This window comes from Hyperolius riggenbachi, chromosome 6 (assembly GCF_040937935.1).
Source record: "Hyperolius riggenbachi isolate aHypRig1 chromosome 6, aHypRig1.pri, whole genome shotgun sequence".
Lineage (NCBI taxonomy): Eukaryota > Metazoa > Chordata > Amphibia > Anura > Hyperoliidae > Hyperolius > Hyperolius riggenbachi.
The window spans coordinates 389,063,834-389,083,833 of NC_090651.1; the positions used below are offsets into that span (position 1 = coordinate 389,063,834).

Genomic DNA, 20,000 nt, shown 5'->3' on the forward strand with positions numbered 1-20,000 from the left:
CTGAGCCTCCGCTCTCTCTCCCATCCGCTCTCTCTCCCATCCGCTCTGAGCCTCCGCTCTCTCTCCCATCCGCTCTGAGCCTCCGCTCTCTCTCCCATCCGCTCTGAGCCTCCGCTCTCTCTCCCATCCGCTCTGAGCCTCCGCTCTCTCTCCCATCCGCTCTGAGCCTCCGCTCTCTCTCCCATCCGCTCTGAGCCTCCCGCTCTCTCTCCCATTCGCTCTGAGCCTCCGCTCTCTCTCCCATTCGCTCTGAGCCTCCGCTCTCTCTCCCATTCGCTCTGAGCCTCCGCTCTCTCCATCCGCTCTGAGCCTTCCACTCTCTCTCCCATCCGCTCTGAGCCTCTGCTCTCTCTTTCATCCGCTGAGCCTCTCGCTCTCTCTCTCTCTCTCTTTCCCATCTGCTCTGAGCCTCCGCTCTCTCTCCCATCCGCTCTGAGCCTCCGCTCTCTCTCCCATCCGCTCTCTGAGCCTCCGCTCTCTCTCCCATCCGCTCTGAGCCTCCGCTCTCTCTCCCATCCGCTCTGAGCCTCCGCTCTCTCTCCCATCCGCTCTGAGCCTCCGCTGCTCTCTCCATCCGCTCTGAGCCTCCGCTCTCTCTCCCATCCGCTCTGAGCCTCACTCTCTCTCCCATCCGCTCTGAGCCTCCACTCTCTCTCCCATCCGCTCTGAGCCTCCGCTCTCTCTCCCATCCGCTCTGAGCCTCTGCTCTCTCTCTCCCATCCGCTCTGAGCCTCTGCTCTCTCTCCCATCCGCTCTGAGCCTCCGCTCTCTCTCCCATCCGCTCTGAGCCTCTGCTCTCTCTCTCCCATCCGCTCTGAGCTCTGCTCTCTCTCCCATCATCTGAGCCTCCACTCTCTCTCCCATCCGCTCTGAGCCTCCGCTCTCTCTCCCATCCGCTCTGAGCCTCCGCTCGCTCTCAATCCGCGCTCTCTCTCTCCCATCCGCTCTGAGCCTCCGCTCTCTCTCCCATCCGCTCTTGAGCCTCCGCTCTCTCTCTCCCATCCGCTCTGAGCCTCCGCTCTCTCTCCCATCCGCTCTGAGCCTCTGCTCTCTCTTTCATCCGCTGAGCCTCCGCTCTCTCTCTCTCTCTCTCTCTTTCCCATCTGCTCTGAGCCTCCGCTCTCTCTCTCTCCCATCCGCTCTGAGCCTCCGCTCTCTCTCTCCCATCCGCTCTGAGCCTCTGCTCTCCTCTCTCCCATCCGCTCTGAGCCTCTGCTCTCTCTCCCATCATCTGAGCCTCCACTCTCCTCGCCCATCCGCTCTGAGCCTCCGCTCTCTCTCCATCCACTCTGAGCCTCCGCTCGCTCTCCCATCCGCGCTCTCTCTCTCCCATCCGCTCTGAGCCTCCGCTCTCTCTCCCATCCGCTCTGAGCCTCCGCTCTCTCTCTCCCATCCGCTCTGAGCCTCCGCTCTCACTCTCTCCCATCCGCTCTGAGCCTTCCGCTCTCACTCTCTCCCATCTGCTCTGAGCCTTCTCTCTCTCTCTCTCTCTCTCTCTCTCTCTCTCTCTCTCTCTCTCTCTCTCTCTCTCTCTCTCTCTCTCTCTCTCTCTCTCTCTCTCTCTCTCTCTCTCCCATCCGCTCTGAGCCTCCGCTCTCTCCTCCCATCCGCTCTGAGCCTCCGCTCTCTCTCCCATCCGCTCTCTCTCCATCCGCTCTGAGCCTCCGCCTCTCTCTCCCATCCGCTCTGAGCCTCCGCTTTCTCTCTCTCTCCCATCCACTCTGAGCCTCCGCTCTCTCTCTCTCCATCCGCTCTGAGCCTCCGCTCTCACTCTCTCCCATCCGCTCTGAGCCTCCGCTCTCACTCTCTCCCATCCGCTCTGAGCCTCCGCTCTCTCTCTCCCATCCGCTGAGCCTCCGCTCTCTCTCTCCCATCCGCTGAGCCTCCGCTCTCTCTCCCATCCGCTCTGAGCCTCCGCTCTCTCTCCCATCCGCTCTGAGCCTCCGCTCTCTCTCCCATCAGCTCTGAGCCTCCGCTCTCTCTCCCATCCGCTCTGAGCCTCTGCTCTTTCTCCCATCGCTGAGGCCTCCGCTCTCTCTCTCCATCCGCTGAGGCCTCCGCTCTCTCTCTCCCATCGCTGAGCCTCCGCTCTCTCTCTCCCATCCGCTGAGCCTCCAGCTCTCTCTCTCCCATCCGCTGAGCCTCACGCTCTCTCTCTCCATCCGCTGAGCCTCCGCTCTCTCTCTCCCATCCGCTGAGCCTCCGCTCTCTCTCCATCCGCTCTGAGCCTCCGCTCTCTCTCCCATCCGCTCTGAGCCTCCGCTCTCTCTCCCATCCGCTCTGAGCATCCGCTCTCTCTCTCCATCCGCTCTCTCTCCCATCCGCTCTGAGCTACGTCTCCTCTCCCATCCGCTCTGAGCCTCCGCTCTCTCTCCCATCCGCTCTGAGCCTCCGCTCTCTCTCCCATCGCTCTGAGCCTCCGCTCTCTTCCATCCGCTCTGAGCCACCGCTCTCTCTCCCATTCGCTCTGAGCCTCCGCTCTCTCTCCCATCCGCTCTGAGCCTTCGCTCTCTCTCCATCCGTTCTGAGCCTCCACTCTCCTCCCCATCCGCTCTGAGCCTCCACTCTCTCCCATCCGCTCTGAGCCTCCGCTCTCTCTCCATCCGCTCTGAGCCTCCGCTCTCTCTCCATCCGCTCTGAGCCTCCGCTCTCTCTTCTCTCCCATCATCAGAGCCTCTCACTCTCTCTCCCATCCGTTCTGAGCCTCCACTCTCTCTCCCATCCGCTCTGAGCCTCCGCTCTCTCTCCCATCCGCTCTGAGCCTCTGCTCTCTCTTTCATCCGCTGAGCCTCCGCTCGCGCTCTCTCTCTCTCTCTCTCTCTTCTCTCTCTCTCTCTCTCTCTCTCTCTCTCTCTCCCATCTGCTCTGAGCATCCGCTCTCTCTCTCCATCCGCTCTGAGCCTCCGCTCTCTCTCTCCCATCCGCTCTGAGCCTCCGCTCCTCTCTCTCCCATCCGCTCTGAGCCTCCGCTCTCTCTCTACCCATCCGCTCTGAGCCTCTGCTCTCTCTCCCATCCGCTCTGAGCCTCTGCCTCTCTCCATCTTCTGAGCCTCCACTCTCTCTCCCATCCGCTCTGAGCCTCCGCTCTCTCTCCCAATCTCGCTCTGAGCCTCCGATCTCTCTCTCCCAATCCGCGCTCTCTCTCTCCCATCCGCTCTGAGCCTCCGCTCTCTCTCCCATCCGCTCTGAGCCTCCGCTCTCTCTCTCCCATCCGCTCTGAGCCTCCGCTCTCTCTCCCATCCGCGCTCTCTCTCTCCTCCCATCCGCTCCTGAGCCTCCGCTCTCTCTCCCATCCGCTCTGAGCCTCGCTCTCTCTCCCATCCGCGCTCTCTCTCTCCCATCCGCGCTCTCTCTCTCCCATCGCTCTGAGCCTCCGCTCTCTCTCCCATCCGCATCTGAGCCTCGCTCTCTCTCCCATACGCTCTGAGCCTCCGCTCTCTCTCCCATCACTCTGAGCCTCCGCTCTCTCTCACATCCGCTCTGAGCCTCCCGCTCTCTCTCTCTCTCCCATCCGCTGAGCCTCCGATCTCTCTCTACCATCCGCTCTGAGCCTCCGCTCTCTCTCCCATCCGCTCTGAGCCTCCGCTCTCTCTCCCATCCGCTCTGAGCCTCCGCTTTCTTTCCCATCGCTCTGAGCCTCCGCTCTCTCTCCCATCCGCTCCTGAGCCTCCGCTCTCTCTCCCATCGCTCTGAGCCTCCGCTCTCTCCCATTCGCTCTGAGCCTTCCGCTCTCTCTCCCATCCGCTCTGAGCCTCCGCTCTCTCCCATCCGCTCTGAGCCTCCGCTCTCTCTCATCTCCATCATCTGAGCCTCCACTCTCTCTCCCATCCGTTCTGAGCCTTCACTCTCTCCTCCATCCGTTCTGAGCCTCCACTCTCTCTCCCATCCGTTCTGAGCCTCACTCTCTCTCCCATCCGCTCTGAGCCTCCACTCTCTCTCCCATCCGCTCTGAGCCTCCACTCTCTCTCCATCCGCTCTGAGCCTCCACTCTCTCTCCATCCGCTCTGAGCCTCCGCTCTCTCTCCCCATCCGCTCTGAGCCTCCGCTCTCTCTCCCATCCGCTCTGAGCCTCCGCTCTCTCTCCCATCCGCTCTGAGCCTCCGCTCTCCTCTCCCATCCGCTCTGAGCCTCCGCTCTCTCTCCCATCCGCTCTGAGCCTCCTCTCTCTCTCTCTCTCTCTCTCATCTCTCTCTCTCTCTCTCTCTCTCTCTCTCTCTCTCTCTCTCTCTCTCTCTCTCTCTCTCTCTCTCTCTCTCTCTCTCTCTCTCTCTCTCTCTCTCTCTCTCTCTCTCTCTCTCTCTCTCTCATCTGCTCTGAGCCTCCTCTCTCTCTCTCTCACCTCTCCCCACTCCTGAGCCTCCTCTCTCATCCCACATCCGCTCTAGAGCCTCTGCTCTCTCTCTCCCATCCGCTCTGAGCCTCTGCTCTCTCTCCCATCATCTGAGCCTCCGCTCTCTCTCCCATCCGCTCTGAGCCTCCGCTCTCTCTCCCATCCGCTCTGAGCCTCCGCTCGCTCTCCATCCGCGCTCTCTCTCTCCCATCCGCTCTGAGCCTCCGCTCTCTCTCCCATCCGCTCTGAGCCTCGCTCTCTCTCCCATCCGCTCTGAGCTCCGCTCTCACTCTCTCCCATCCGCTCTGAGCCTCTGCTCTCTCTCTCCCATCCGCTCTGAGCCTCTGCTCTCTCTCCCATCATCTGAGCCTCCGCTCTCTCTCCCATCCGACTCTGAGCCTCACTCTCTCTCCCATCGCTCTGAGCCTCCGCTCGCTCTCCCATCCGCGCTCTCTCTCTCCCATCCGCTCTGAGCCTCCGCTCTCTCTCCCATCGCTCTGAGCCCTCCGCTCTCTCTCTCCCATCCGCTCTGAGCCTCCGCTCTCACTCTCTCCATCCGCTCTGAGCATCCGCTCTCACTCTCTCCCATCTGCTCTGAGCCCTTCTCTCTCTCTCTCTCTCTCTCTCTCTCTCTCTCTCTCTCTCTCTCTCTCTCTCTCTCTCTCTCTCTCTCTCTCTCTCATCCGCTCTGAGCCTCCGCTCTCTCTCCCATCCGCTCTGAGCCTCCGCTCTCTCTCTCCCATCCGCTCTGAGCCTCCGCTCTCACTCTCTCCCATCCGCTCTGAGCCTCGCTCTCACTCTCTCCCATCTGCTCTGAGCCTCCTCTCTCTCTCTCTCTCTCTCTCTCTCTCTCTCTCTCTCTCTCTCTCTCTCTCGCTCTGAGCCTCCGCTCTCTCTCCCATCCGCTCTGAGCCTCCGCTCTCTCTCCCATCCGCTCTCTCTCCCATCCGCTCTGAGCCTCTGCCTCTCTCTCCCATCCGCTCTGAGCCTCCGCTCTCTCTCTCTCCCATCCGCTCTGAGCCTCCGCTCTCTCTCTCTCCCATCCGCTCTGAGCCTCCGCTCTCACTCTCTCCCATCCGCTCTGAGCCTCCGCTCTCTCTCTCCCATCCGCTCCTGAGCCTCCGCGCTCTCTCTCCCATCCGCTCTGAGCCTCGCTCTCTCTCTCTCTCTCTCCCATCCGCTCTAAACCGCTGCTCTCTGTCCCGTCCGCCCTGAGCCTCCGCTCTCTCTCCCGGGTACACACAGTGGGAAATAAGCTGGCGAGATGCTGGGGATTAGAAAGGCTATCTTAGGGGCGTTGTGCTGCTTAGGAAACACTGTAGGGAGGTTAGATAACTGCAGCTCACAGTGAGTACTGGACGGGCCCATGTAAATGTATCATTGGATGAGTGTAGAGACCACAATACTTCGGATGGCAGCGCTGCACTAATAGGCAACATTGTGGTTTGGATAGTGTGCTGGGTAAGGGGTCTTCCTGTTCAGTAAGCTGCATCTATTCAGCAGGAGACCTTGGGCAAGACTCCCTAACACTGCTACTGCCTATAGTGCGCCCCCTAGTGGCTGCCTCGCAAGTGCTTTGAATCTGACAGGAGAAAAGCGCTATACAGAAAAAGGAATTATTATCCAGCAATGGTATGGTCCAGCAATGGTATGGTCCACCTTCTCCACCATTCTGTCTTCTTCCTAAAGCCTCGTTCACACCACTCCGGTCTCGGCTGAGGTGGTCACTTGTTGGCCAACTTGGCTGAGAATCTACATGTGTTACCATGTGTACAGCTGGCCTCAAAGATTTGGGATGTTGGATATTAATTTAGAGGGAGCCTGAAATGAGAAGTATATGGAGGCAGCCATATTATTTCCTGTTAGACAATACCAGTTGCCTGGCTATTCTGCTTATCTCTCTGGCTGCAGTAGTGTCTGAATAACACGCCTGAAACAAGCATGCAGCTAATCCAATCACTCAGAGCACTTGATCTGCTGCATGCTTGTTCAGGGGCAGTGACTAAATATATTAGAGGCAGAGGATCAGCAGGACAGCCAGAGATTGCAAAATGTTGTTTCAGAATTCATTGTTGCTCTTCTTCCCCACCTGCTAAAAACCACATTGTCACTGCTCCACTCTCCATAGCAACAGGACACGTTGTTTGGCTGTTATCCCTTCTTTGGTATCCTGAGGTGCTGTGGAGCTTCTGGTAACTGGTCAAACTTTTAGAGGATAGGTGTAGTGTGTAGGTGGGGGGGAGGGGGGGAGGAGGGGGGGGGGGGGGGGAGGAGAGGAGGGGGAAGGAGGAGGGGGGGGGGGAGGATGGGGGGGAGGAGGGGGGGGGGGGGAGGAGGAGAGGGGGGAAGGAGGAGGGGGGGGGGGCAGGTTGGCGTAGGTTACCTTGCCTGGGGCACCACATACTCTCAGTCTTCTGGCCATCACAGTTTGGACCTTGGCAGAGTCATTCAGATCCTTACAGGTCGCCAACTTCGACTTTTCCATCACCTTCAAAAGCTGACCGTTTACATTCTTCCCAATATATCCCATTGCCGGAATTCAGAGTGTGTAATGCCTGCTGTTCTGTCCATTAAATGGCAGATGTTTTGAACGGTGTAACTGACAAGCCAACCTCTACCAGCCCAATGTACCAAGTCTGTGGGTTGCTCTCCAAGCAACAGATATAGGAGGTGTCTGATGACCATGAGTTTTGGACATCATGTTCAGGGTTTCCAATAGTGTGAGTGTGAGTGTGAGTGTGAGTGTGTGTGTGTGTGTGTGTGTGTGTGTGTGTGTGTGTGTGTGTGTGTGTGTGTGTGTGTGTGTGGGGGGGGGGGTTTGGGGTGACAGAGTCCAGTTGGTGGCACTCCTCCCCAGTAAGCATGGGACACTCCAGGACTCCTATGGCTCTGCTGCACTACAGGGTAGTCTCCTATCTCTGGCGTCCTCTATCGTGGTGAAAAGAAAGGGCGCGCGGTGAGAAAGTTCCTGCAGACAGAGTATATCCTGCTCCAGTATTGACAGCAGAGACGGATGGCCTGTGTGGTCCGTACATCACATATTGTCATTGGTTGTCCTGATTGTACAGTATGTTAAACTGCTGCTCCCCATTGTTTGCTTTCATACATTGTACAATGCTACGGAAGATGTTGGCACTATATAAATAAAAAGAATAATGGCCGCGGTGGTCCTGTTATTATGGAAAGCCTCTGGATAGTCCCGGATCTCTCTTTAGGTCACCAATCCAGCACTGGATCCAACTTTATTTCATGTCCAGAACAGCCATAAACAAGCAGATCTGCACTGAGCATGTGTGAGCACAGTTTGCACATGCTCAGTAGAAGGAACACTGATTTTTTTTTCTCTCCATGTACAAGTGCTTCCCTCTACTGGGCATGAGTGGAGCTGAATCGCACATGCCCAGTGTGTTATGTTCATGGTTATGCTCCCGGCCAGAAACAGCTGTGAAGAAAGAGAGGAACCCAGCGGAGGATCAGTGGGCTTGAGAGGGATCCAGGAAGCCTTTCAGACTATACAGAGGACTACCAATAATGAAATAAGCATCTAACTTTTATGCCACTTCAGGATTGCTGTAAGCAAAGATTGGGAAATGCTAATCTTCACCAATAACCGGTTACCAAATCCCTCATTTACAAAGGCTGGAGGGGAGTGTTTCTGCATCCTCTGACTGGCTGATACTTCTGAGGTGATTTGGAAGTATTGAACCACTCAGAGATTGCAGAATGTTATCGCAGTGACCGGAATACCACAGAAATTACAGGCCAATGCTCTGCAGTATCAGAGTCCTGTGGTTGGTCTAACAGGACCACGGTAATTCAGCATTCTGCGATTGGTCTATGGCTTCCAACTTCTGCGATTCGGCTAAAATTACACAGTTGTGGCATTCGGTATTTCCACAGAATCCGAATCAATAGTGGAGCCATTAGCCCTCAAGTGTGTTTTTATCCCCATGCACTGTAGACTCTAGCAGGACAGGCTGTTATGTCCTCATGTATGAAGGATGAAGAGCAGCAAAGGCAGCTGTCCTGCAGCAACCCTGGGCTGCACCTATTCAGCTAAAAACTCTCTGATATCGAGTGGAGAAGTGTGCAGCCCTCACCTGAGTCATATCAGATCACAGCTAGGGTTGCTGCAGGACGAGGAAAGGCTTTTTTTTTGTTTGTTTGTTTTTTTAAACAAAAATCCAGGACTACCTGGACTGATTTTTAAAACGTATTTACACTGCAACTGTCAAATGTGACTACAACTGCACAGTCTCGAATTCACTAGCCTTTAAAGGACAACTGAAGTAAGACGTATATGGAAGCTGCCATGTTTATTTCTTTTTAAGCAATACCAGTTGCCTGGCAGCCCTGCTGACCCTCTAATACGTTCAGCCACAGCCCCTGAACAAGCATGCAGTTTCTGACATTATTGTTGACAAGATTAGCTGCATGCATCCTTCTGGTGTTATTCAGACACTACTGCAGCCAAATAGACAAGCAGGGCTGCCAGGCAACTGGTATTGTTCAACAGGAAATAAACATGGCAGCCTCCATATACCTGCCATGTTTCGCACTGTGCAAGCCTCCATAGACCTCTGTTTAGTTGTCCTTTAACCCCCTTGGCGGTAGGATTCTTTCCAGATTTTATGGTCTAAAAGGGGTACAATTTTTTTGCACCGTTTCAGACCCTAAAACCTGGAAACAAATCCTGCTGCCTGGGAGATCTGCAGCAGCCCAGCAATCACTCACCTCTCTGGCTCCAGCGTTGCAGTTATGCCTCCATCCTCCGGGTGGCGCTGCAACTCTAAAGTGAGATTGCCGGCTGTTGTCATGACGACAGCCGGTGATCTCACCAGCAGGAAGCAGAGCCCCGGAGGAGCGGAAGAAGAATGGCGGCCGACATCGGGATCCCCCGGGAGGTATGTAATAACGCCCGCTGCGCGCATTGCTCTGCATACAGCCTCCGGCGGCTCCCCCGAGCAGAGGTCGGGATTAACGCTCTTAGCTGCGGTTTTCCGCCCCGACCCTAGCTCGGGATTACCGCCAAGGAGGTTAAACCCGATTATGACCTGGTATGATACAGGACAGGTTTACATTCTTACAGTAGCCAGCTCTCCCTCTATCTCCGCCCACATTGTGACATCACTATCTGCCCACCTTTCCTGAAAATAAAATGTTTAGTAAAAGTACTGTGGCTGTTTCTTACCCTGTAAACATTTCCTCTTCCTAAGCCAGCCAGTCAACTGACAATGCTATAGAAACTTGGCCATCGTAGACTTGCTGCTACCTCCCACCTCACCCGTTCTGATGAGTCATGCTGTCTGCTGTGTCCTTTTCTCAGGCTAGTTACAGGCAGCAGTGAACACACAGATCAGCTGTCCTGTCTCTGCACAGAGAGCAGACAGTATGACTCCTCAGAAGGGCGGAGTTAAGGGGCTTAACAGAGAAGGGGAATTTCAACACAATTTTAAGCTGGCTGAATGAGGACAAGGGAAACTTACAGCAACAGACCCTTTAGCAAAGACTTCTCTTAGAAGATATAGCAGTAGATTGATGAGTATTGGACGATTATTTCTGACATGTCAGATCTGTTGCCGATAACAGGATCGATTTTCTAAAGTTATGATGGGAAACTGGATCCCGTTGTAGATCTGGAGCAGTTTGGACATGTACACATGATGCAACTTTCCGTTAGATTACCTGCTGATCGCACAGAAAATTGCATCGTGTATACCCAGCATATCAAACCTTTCAGCGGTATTTTCTATTGTGACTGTGGCAAGTAATTTAAGCTTATCGATGGGGAAGAAAGGAAAGAGTACACTCCCACACAGACGTCTGCAGAGATCCAGAAATTCCAGGTTTTTATCTCAGATATATTCTGTTCAGCTTATTCAGGAGGGAAAGAAGCAATGGATGAAAAGTCTGGTAAAGAATCCATCCACAAATACCAAATGCAAACACAACACCAGTTTGTTAGTAAATTTGTCTTTATATAATAAATATCCCATATAAAATATGTTACAAGGGATCTGGGGAAAAAAAAATTAAAACCATAAAAAAAAGTATATTAAACCACCTGTACAGTGCAAGACATTGACAAAGCTTATTTAAAAACTGCAACTCTGATTTACAGCTATGTACATTAAATACTATATCATTAAATAAGGCATTCTATGTGCCGGCACTGGACTTCACAGCTAAATTATTAGAAACTGACTAAAAAATAAACCCACAAAAAAGAAACACATTCAAAGCCCTGAACAATTTCATCACAAACACACAAAGTATTGAACAAGGCCCAGAGACACCCGAGGCAGACCGTGGTCAGCTAGAAGCCCCCCAAATCCTCTGACAGACTGAGGGGGTCATCAGGTGAACCAGAGTCTGAGCCCCAAAGGCCCAGAGACACCCGAGGCAGACCGTGGTCAGCTAGAAGCCCCCCAAATCCTCTGACAGACTGAGGGGGTCATCAGGTGAACCAGAGTCTGAGCCCCAAAGGCCCAGAGACACCCGAGGCAGACCGTGGTCAGCTAGAAGCCCCCCAAATCCTCTGACAGACTAAGGGGGTCGTCAGGTGAACCAGAGGCTGAGCCCCAAATAGCAATAAGATCATCAGGAATCAGATATTGTTAATTGTACAAATTCAACGCATTGATTAAATTAAGCAGCAGCAGGTAGAGAAGTCGTGAAATTCACAGATTTTTACGTTTAGTAGGAGACGTTGTTTGGAACGGGAATTACCGGTATACAGTAGTGCTGGTAGGCTTCTGAACTCGGCAGAAATCAGACGATATTATCATACGTAAAGATGAACGATTAGGCAAAATGCATTGCATTTACTGGAATCCAAATTAACAGAAGAGAAGGACCATAAAACAGATGGTCCCTGGTCAAAAGTTTGCATACCCCGATTTTTAATACTGCATATTGCCGCGTACATTGGAAAATGGCGGCCAGAAAATTAAGATAGTAAAATATTGATAATAAATATTGATATTTTACTACAGCTAAACCTAACCCTACTCTCACACTGAACCCGCCCACTACTGAAGCCACTCCCCCCACGCACCTAACCTTACCTGGCCCCTCCTGCTCACCTAGACTTAACCACACCCCCTTTACGTTTTTGTTTTTTCCAAAAACGCATAGATACGTACAACTTTTAAGGGTACGCAAACCTTTGATCAGATATGAATGATTTCAGATAGAATTATGGATTGAAAAGGGCGCACACAATTACGTGTTAATTAGTCGCTTCATATAAAGAGAAGGAACGTTTTCCGCAGATCACTTATTTTCCCAACGATTGCCGATATTTTACGCAATCTGCCAGAGTATGGAAACTCTACGAGCACAACTGTACGGTTACATTTATAAAGCGATATCCATACAGCCAGTATAACTTGAAACGCTGCCTTAGGTCACCCAGCCAGCCAGGTGAACGTTCACAAAAGCAAAGGCAGTAAAACACAATGGATACTCCAGGCACCCCTGAGGTAGAAGTGCAGCTTATCCCTCCATCTGCACCCGGAGGCAGGGAAAGGCATTTCATGTTGTGGCCGGCCATTTACGAATAAATAGGCTGAATTTTACAAAATGGCTGCCGGCACTGGAATCTAGCAAAAGGTCCATGAGAGGTCTAGCATGCCCAACTGTAGAACATGTAGTGCAAAGAGTCAGAAATAATGTTGAGGTGAAAGCAAGTGAGCGACTATGGACATTCTAGTCTCAGGCCTAGGAAAGGACAACAGCTGAACGAACTACGCAACTGGATTCAGGGCATGGGAGGAAATGGGAAAATCTGTAAGGAGGAAACCCCATCCAGTCACCTCCCCAGGAGATCTACATCTGATCCTCTGGCACTGCTGTGACCATGAAGAAGACCGCGGTGACCATGGTCAACACATCCGGTATATTTTGTTAATTGGTAGTAGGAGAAATTAACAGAGATAGCCAAACTTCCACTTCCATGGCTGGAAGCAGCTTCATTCCCTGAGATGTGTGAATACTCGCTGAAGGTCCTCATCGGAATGTAGGGTTCACAGAAGAAGAGAAAGACATGGGGACCATCAGAGATGTTCTGTGGAAGACGTGTGTGGTGTACACCCCCTACAGGTCAGTTCTAAGCCAAGCTAGGGGAGGAATTCTAAGGCAACAAGTAAGGAATCCAGCAACGTATTCCGTTGCAACTATTTCTTTACTGAAGAAGTCCAATCACTGGGATATGGCGAAACAGGATTTAGTTAAAATGGAGAAAGGCAAATCCAGCACTGCAGTACTAATTCGTTTATTCAAGTAGGTCTGTTATTACATGCGATTCAAAATTAGGTTCAAGATTCATACAAGCAGTATGCGTCCTATTATAGATGGAGGGAGGGTGATGGCAGAACTGGAGACTAGCAGCCGTTTTGCGCGCCACTGCTTCTTCCGAGGCATGTCCCAGTGGTACAGTATTGTAGATGGAGTGAGGATGCTGGGCACAGAGCTAGAGCTTGATGGCTGTCTGGTACGGTAAGACACATACTGCTTACATGAACCCTGAACAAATTTTGAATCGCGGGTAATAACAGATGTCACAACTTGAATATGGATTTGCCTTTCTCCATTTAAACCATGTGATCTCTTCCAGTGAGGATAACCACTTTCCTAACTGTCAATGCACACCCTCGATAAGGATAAAAGGTATAGAGTTGTCTCCCACTGGGGAGATTTTCTCACACTTCGGGCCAGTGCACACCAAAAAGCGCTAGCATAATCGCAAACACTCAGCGTTTTTTTGGAGTGATTTTCCTAGGCGATTCTAGGCATGTGCCTAGCGGTTTTCTAATCATGCCTAGTGATTTTTGGAGCGTTTTGGTGTAGTGTTTGTTATTTTTGTTACAGTAGAGCTGTTACCGAACAGCTTCTGTAACAAGAACGCCTGGAAAACCTCTCTGATCTAGCGCTTTCCAGAGTGATTTTCCACTTTCCTATACTTAAAATTGAGGCTGAATCTCCTCAGAAATCAGCAAAAATGCTGCAGGACCCGCGTTTGGGGGAAAAAAAGCTCATCGCTCTGGTGTGATCCATCCCATTCAAATACATTAGCCAAGCGATTTTCAAAGCGATGGCTTTTTTTTTTAAAAGCGCTGAGAAGCGCTCTTGGTGTGCACCAGCCCTTCCTGTGTCTGAGACCTCCAGAGCTCTAGTATGCACCCTGGTGGTCACGGAGGATAAGGATTGATGGACAGCAATAAAACTTGAAAATAATTCCCAGCCTTTCCCACGCCATTAAAAAAATAAAACCAATAAAGGGGTTATAATCCTTTTCCATAATCTCCAAAGCTAAAACAAAACTTGTCTGGTGTTGAGGTTGAAAGTTATGAAACAAAAAAAACAAAAAAATAAAAAAAAAAGTTATTGCTGTTAAAAAAAAAATAATGTAACACCCAAAGAGTATTTAACAACAGGACGCAGTTTAGGAATAGGTCCACATCTTAAAGACACGTTAAAAAAATGTTTTAAATAATACACCTGGAGCCCAGTACGTGAAACATTCAGTTAAACTGGTGTGGCGAGCTATGAAGATGTCCTGCATCTCTAAAGTCTCTAAGCAAGCAGTGCAAGAAAGTACATTGTGAAATGATGATAGCACAAGTCACTATAAATACCGATCTAGATCTATAAAATGAATAAACCTTATAGCTGTATGGATTTCCCAATAACAACGTGGACCAAAAAAAAAAGCGTCAAGGCTGCGAACCAACATCTCCTGGTCCCGGTCTCACAATCCTGGCCCTCAAATGTGTAACTTTCCCCAAACGCACAATATCCAAAGCCAGGAAAAATGTTCCCAAAAACGTAGCTACAGAAACTACCCCTAGTAGAGGTTTCCAGTCACCAAACTGTTAATCACAAGAACACCCAAGAAGGTGAAGAACAGACATGAAGGTCCAACATGGAACATCAGACGTTGACCCTTCACAACGACACACTTTGTGTGCACACTGCTTACCTATAAGATAATATATCTTAATGCTGTACAATCCTTACTAACAGTAAGAAATAGAGCACCAGGTGATAGTCCTACCACCCGCATGGGATATACTTCCTACGGCGCTGGTCTGCACTCATGCCTCGGAATGTTTAGGCTACACCAGCGTTGTTTACTTCTTGTGTATTAACAGCTGTATTCCTGAGTGGAGACTTTGTGCTAATAAATCGAAAAGTTGGCTCAGTAGTTTCTTCCTGAGTAAAAAATTAAATATTAAAAACACATTGGTTTGGACCTCCTAGTCCAACCGATGAGATGGTCTCTTTTGGCTCAAAGTCTTCTTCCAGGAGGTGAAGGAGTGAGGTCTTCTAGAGGCCGAAATCTTCGTGAAGGCAACATTCAGCTTTTGGTTGGGGGTGGAGCCTTCTTGGGCTTCCATTTGCGCTGGACTCCCTTAGGCCGCACGTAGACTTTTGGGAGTACATAATAGACCGTCATGGGCTGATAGGCTGGAATGAAACCCACTGTGCTTCTGGTGTAAGGATAGTAGACTGTGGAGGCCGGAACCGGGTTGTAGTAATACTGGGCACCCTGCCATTTTAAGAAGAGAGAGTTAATTATAAACAGGTTAAAAATAGTCAAAAGAGTCAGCACATTCCACATTTATATGACTTGTCCCATATCTCATAATGAGAACTCCTAGACCGTCTTTCTCCATCCATAATAAAAGGGTGGGAAGGAAACAGAGAAATAGGTTAAGTGACTCAGCCAAAGGAATCTGACTACTCCGTGACTCAGAATTCCAGGCAGCACAATTACTAGGCTTATGGATCTCTGACATGGAGGAGGCACGTGGACTTCCTCCAGAGACAGTGACATGGAGGAGGCACGTGGACTTCCTCCAGAGACAGTGATCTACTTCCTGAAGCTTAATAACCTCTACCTCTGAATGTTATCAACTACGACTGGCTTCCATCTAAACTCATACTATAGTATGCGGATGTGAGATTGTCGTCACCCGTGACTATCATTTGTGTGCACCTAAGATGAGAATCTCGCATTTATACCGCAGTCGCACGCCTGACCTCGCTGACAATGTTATTAGCGAATGATTTTCCAGGTAAGATCAGCAATTACCTATTAAATATATTGTCCACACACTGGGGCGCCTCTTACTTGTCTTTCCTTTTGATTGGGTGAATTTAATTATCTTTCCTAGAGCCAGAAGAGATTTGAAAGCTAGAAGAATTTTTGCAAATCTCGATGAGGGAGGCTGGTGGGGAAGTCTTTTATAGTCATTTTGACCCCACCCCACCCACACCCATACACACAACTAATCTAAGACTGAGCTTGCCCTTCTGGGTGGACTTAAAATTGACCATATGAAAACTTCTAGAGGAACAAGTTTCCTGAAACAAGCCAGTTAGAAGATTACTACTAACCATCTTCTGCGTGTCTATCACCGATGTAGTGTTGTTCTTCGTCTTGCCCTTAACACTGTCCTCGTCTTCGCTGGAGCACTCGGACAGTGACCCGGTGGTGTCTGAGTGATAGTCGGACGTCTCGAGGTCAGATTTCTCTGAGCTCTGATCTTTCTTGGTGTTTTCGGGTTCCATGGGTTTCACAACGAAGGGCCTACAGTTCTCCCCAAACCTGAGAAGACAAGACGGCGTCAATCATGCTACTGGAGACAGAGGTGGCTCACCACATGCTTATCACATGATCACTGCGGTACAACAGGGCCAATAACAGGGTTATCAAGCCGGCAAATAAAATCCTCAACTCGTTCATTTAGGACACCTCTGACTCTTTAAAATTATATGTCAAAGTAAATAAACTATAAATATACTAATTATATATTTCCTACCAGTATATCATCATCATTACAAACGGTTTCTAGATGTGAATTATTGAGGTTTGTTTCATGATGAGATAAAAATAAATAAATGAGATTTCTAGTCCTACTACGAAATGGTCACAAGTCCCATTCTGGTCTTCTACAGCTAGAGTTAAAAAAATAAAAATAAAAACTAGTTATCTATGCAAATGAGGCAGTCAAAGAGAAAGTTGAAGTTTAGCCCCCTGTCCTGAAGAGTAAATAGAAGGCAAAACCCTGAGGATTAAGATTTAGTGCTGAAGAGTTCAAGGGGCCATTACTTCTGTTTGTTTTGCAGCTGAATGAAGCAGATTATACATCAGACTGTCATGGCTGCTGTTTAGAAGTCAGTCTTACAAGTTCAGTTCTTAAACTGAAAATAAAAGCAAAAGTAATGTTTTATTTACTATTAGTACTACAGATATCTATGACACCCTGGATTTCCCCGGTATTATCCAGGTTGTTTTATTAACCACCAGTACTACACGTACAGCTATCTATGGCACCCTGGATTTCCCCGGTATTATCCAGGCATGACGAGCTGCCTTGTAATCAGTAGATGTGCCGTACAGAGCAGACATTCTGCCTTCAGATGTAGCATCTCGCAATGCTTTATGTAACTCACCTGCAGCTGACCTCCTGGGGGTCTATCCAGACGGACACTTGTTTGGGCAGCGCGAGCTGTGAGCAGCGGAGACCACTCCTGACGCAGGCCTCTAACACAGAGCAGTCCACCAGGCTCTCTTGCTCTATCCGTATACATCTGAAAGAAACGGCAAACACCAGATCAGTACAGAGCCGAAATCACCAGATCAGTACAGAGCCAAAAATACACAATCTGTCTCATCTCTACAAACAGGCCGAGCAGTGATGGGGTGCCCCTGCTGAGACTGACTTACCTCTCCGGCAGAGGTGTTTGTCCTGTTATTTAAAGGTTTCATCGCTCCGCATACCATTATGGGAGGGGAAGGGGGCGGTCCCTGCTTGCTGAGACTGACTTACCTCTCAGGCAGAGGTTTTTGTTATGTTATTTAAACGTTTAATCGCTCTGCGTAGCATTGCCTGTTTGTCTTGTTAATGAATGCAGGAGGTTTAATACTGGACAATTTTATGAGCACCTGTCATCAGCAATGTGCTCAGGCAAAGAATAAGATACTTGGCCACACACTATTTGAAATGTCCTTTACTCCGCAAACGATCTCACTAGAAATCAACCGATCACTTAAAGGGCAACTGGAGTGAGAGGGATATGGAGGCAGTCCTATTTATTGCCTTTTATGCAATACCAGTTGCCTGGCTATCTTGCTGATCCTCTGCCTCTAACACGTTTAGCCACAGCCCCTGAACATGGCAGTCTCCATATCCCTGTCACTTCAATTGTCCATTAAGCCTTCTGCCCCTGCTAGCTGTTTAGTGTCCCCATACCCCTCTCCCCCCCCCCCCCCCATCCCACTTGATGCCTGGTGGATTGTCACAGCTGAGCAGAGACCATGGACATTGTTCTCACCCACTCATTTAAGCACCGTTGCTGCCCACCCCATAGCAACAGAATGGGTTGCTTGCCTACATACTAGCAATGCACCGGTACAGCATTGACCCCCAAGCCTTTGCCAGAGGGATCGAGTCCTGATCTTCCTGGCAGGCAAGGAATTGAACGTGTGTATGCATCCAACACTAACGTCACACTGATCAATGCCGTACATATTGTGGCCATTAGAACTCTAATGCAAGGTACACATGATGAGATTTTATGACAGATTTATTGGGCTTGATTCACAAAGCGGTGCAAAGTGTTTGCACGCCTGTGAAAAGCCCTTTATCACGCCTAAACTCAGTTTAGGCGTGATAAGAAGAAACTCGCGCGATCTCCCGCGCGCAGTGTACCGTGCTTCGCGCGCAGCGTCCATTGAGCCCTATGGGACTTCGCGCACGCGCAAAACTTTGCGCGCGGGAGCTTCGCGCGAATAGCAGCACAAATCGGTGATAACTCAGCTTTGCACGGCTTATCACGCCTAAAGTCTTTTAGGCGTGATAACTGAGTTATCACCGCTTTGTGAATCAAGCCCATTGTCAATTCAACTATTTTCAACATGTCCGACCGATTTCCAATCGATTTACCCATGGAAAAGCGATCAGGAAATGATCGGAAAACAGATCGGACATGTTGAAAATAATCCATCTGCCAGAAAATGTCATGTGTACAAAGCATCTAGCCTGTATCAACAAAAAGGGATTCGATTGAAGTCAATAGACTGTACCCTAGTTCTTGGCAAAAAGTTCAAATCTACTGACCTGAATATTTGGCCAATTAAAACCGCCTACTGGTGAATGGTGATGTCACTTAGACTGGCATGCAAATTGTATGCACTTGAACTGAGTCAATCAAATATGATCAGCGTTGGTTGCTCTTCCTGACAATATTGATTAGTTCAACTCCAACTAGCATATAATTTGCGAGAATAATCTGCATGCAATTTGCAATGGTTAGCACCTCACTGGTGGCAGAGTGTGGCGGGCAGTGTCGCTGGTGGCCGCCGAGTGTGGCGGGCAGTGCCGCTGGTGGCTGACGAGCGTGGCGGGCAGTGCCGCTGGTGGCCGACGAGCGTGGCGGGCAGTGCCGCTGGTGGCCGACGAGCGTGGCGGGCAGTGCCGCTGGTGGCCGACGAGCGTGGCGGGCAGTGCCGCTGGTGGCCGACGAGCGTGGCGGGCAGTGTCGCTGGTGGCGGCCGAGCGTGGCGGGCAGTGTCGCTGGTGGCGGCCGAGCGTGGCGAGCAGTGTCGCTGGTGGCGGCCGAGCGTGGCGGGCAGTGTCGCTGGTGGCGGCCGAGTGTGGCGGGCAGTGTCGCTGGTGGCGGCCGAGTGTGGCGGGCAGTGTCGCTGGTGGCGGCCGAGTGTGGCGGGCAGTGTCGCTGGTGGCGGCCGAGTGTGGCGGGCAGTGTCGCTGGTGGCGGCCGAGTGTGGCGGGCAGTGTCTCACCTGTACGCCTGCCCCTTCTGTGGGCTGTCCGGGTACCAGTGTCCTTCATACTTGTCGCACAGGATGGTGGTCAGGGTGTCTGTAAACTTCCCCACCTGCTCGCTGTCCAGCTTCTGGTGTCGGTTCAGCAGCCTCACGATGTAGGACGCCCCAAGCTTCACTTCCTCATACATCTCGTCTTCTGTGTCCGTTCCTGACAAGAAACAGATAAGCAACGTTACTGGAGAAACCGCAACGCGTTACACATCCTGCTGGAATCAGCATCTGTCGATCATGTGACCGTAATGTCCAATCAGTAAACAGGGGACCCCCACCCTGCCGGGGCTAAAGAACCAGCACAACAACCAGCGACTGCTTATCCCAGCCAATGTACCTTCATCAATCAGCAGCCGAAGATCATGTGACCGAAATGTCCAGTCATTGCAGAGGGGACCCCCACCCTACCGGGGCCAAAGAACCAGCACAACAGCGAGCGGCTGCTTATCCCAGCCAATGTACCTTCATCAATCAGCAGCCGAAGATCATGTGACCGAAATGTCCAATCATTGCAGAGGGGACCCCCACCCTCCCGGGGCCAAAGAACCAGCACAACAGCGAGCGGCTGCTTATCCCAGCGAGTTCTCCTTCATCAGTTAGCAGCGCACAACATTTTGCAGCGCGGGTCTCTGATTTTATCTTACAGGAAATACATTATTAACCCCGCACCAATAATTTGATAAGTCTGAAGGGATTGTGGGTAATCACATTGGGGCTGCACCCCTCTTCCAGCAAGGGCACCTGTATGTGGGCGAAAGTGCCGTCAGCTGGATTCGCTCGTGCTGCTGTGCACACACATGGCTGCGCTCATGCTGAAAGAGG

At 51.0% G+C, this 20,000-nt stretch overlaps 1 protein-coding gene across 2 annotated transcripts in view; it reads right to left on the minus strand.

Annotated features, from left to right (window-relative positions):
• Nucleotides 1-10,308: 10,308 nt before the first annotated feature.
• The window catches only part of LOC137522005 (protein BTG3-like), a 24,566-nt gene continuing 14,874 nt past the window's right edge, over nucleotides 10,309-20,000 (minus strand). For both annotated transcript variants that reach the window (XM_068242012.1, XM_068242013.1), the window contains exons 2-5: nucleotides 19,143-19,335; nucleotides 16,793-16,930; nucleotides 15,734-15,944; nucleotides 10,309-14,882 (exon numbers count right to left, since the gene is read on the minus strand). In XM_068242012.1, the coding sequence (XP_068098113.1) occupies nucleotides 14,691-14,882; nucleotides 15,734-15,944; nucleotides 16,793-16,930; nucleotides 19,143-19,315 (714 nt within the window). In that variant the 5' untranslated portion in view covers nucleotides 19,316-19,335 and the 3' untranslated portion in view covers nucleotides 10,309-14,690. The remainder of the gene's footprint in view (nucleotides 14,883-15,733; nucleotides 15,945-16,792; nucleotides 16,931-19,142; nucleotides 19,336-20,000) is intronic.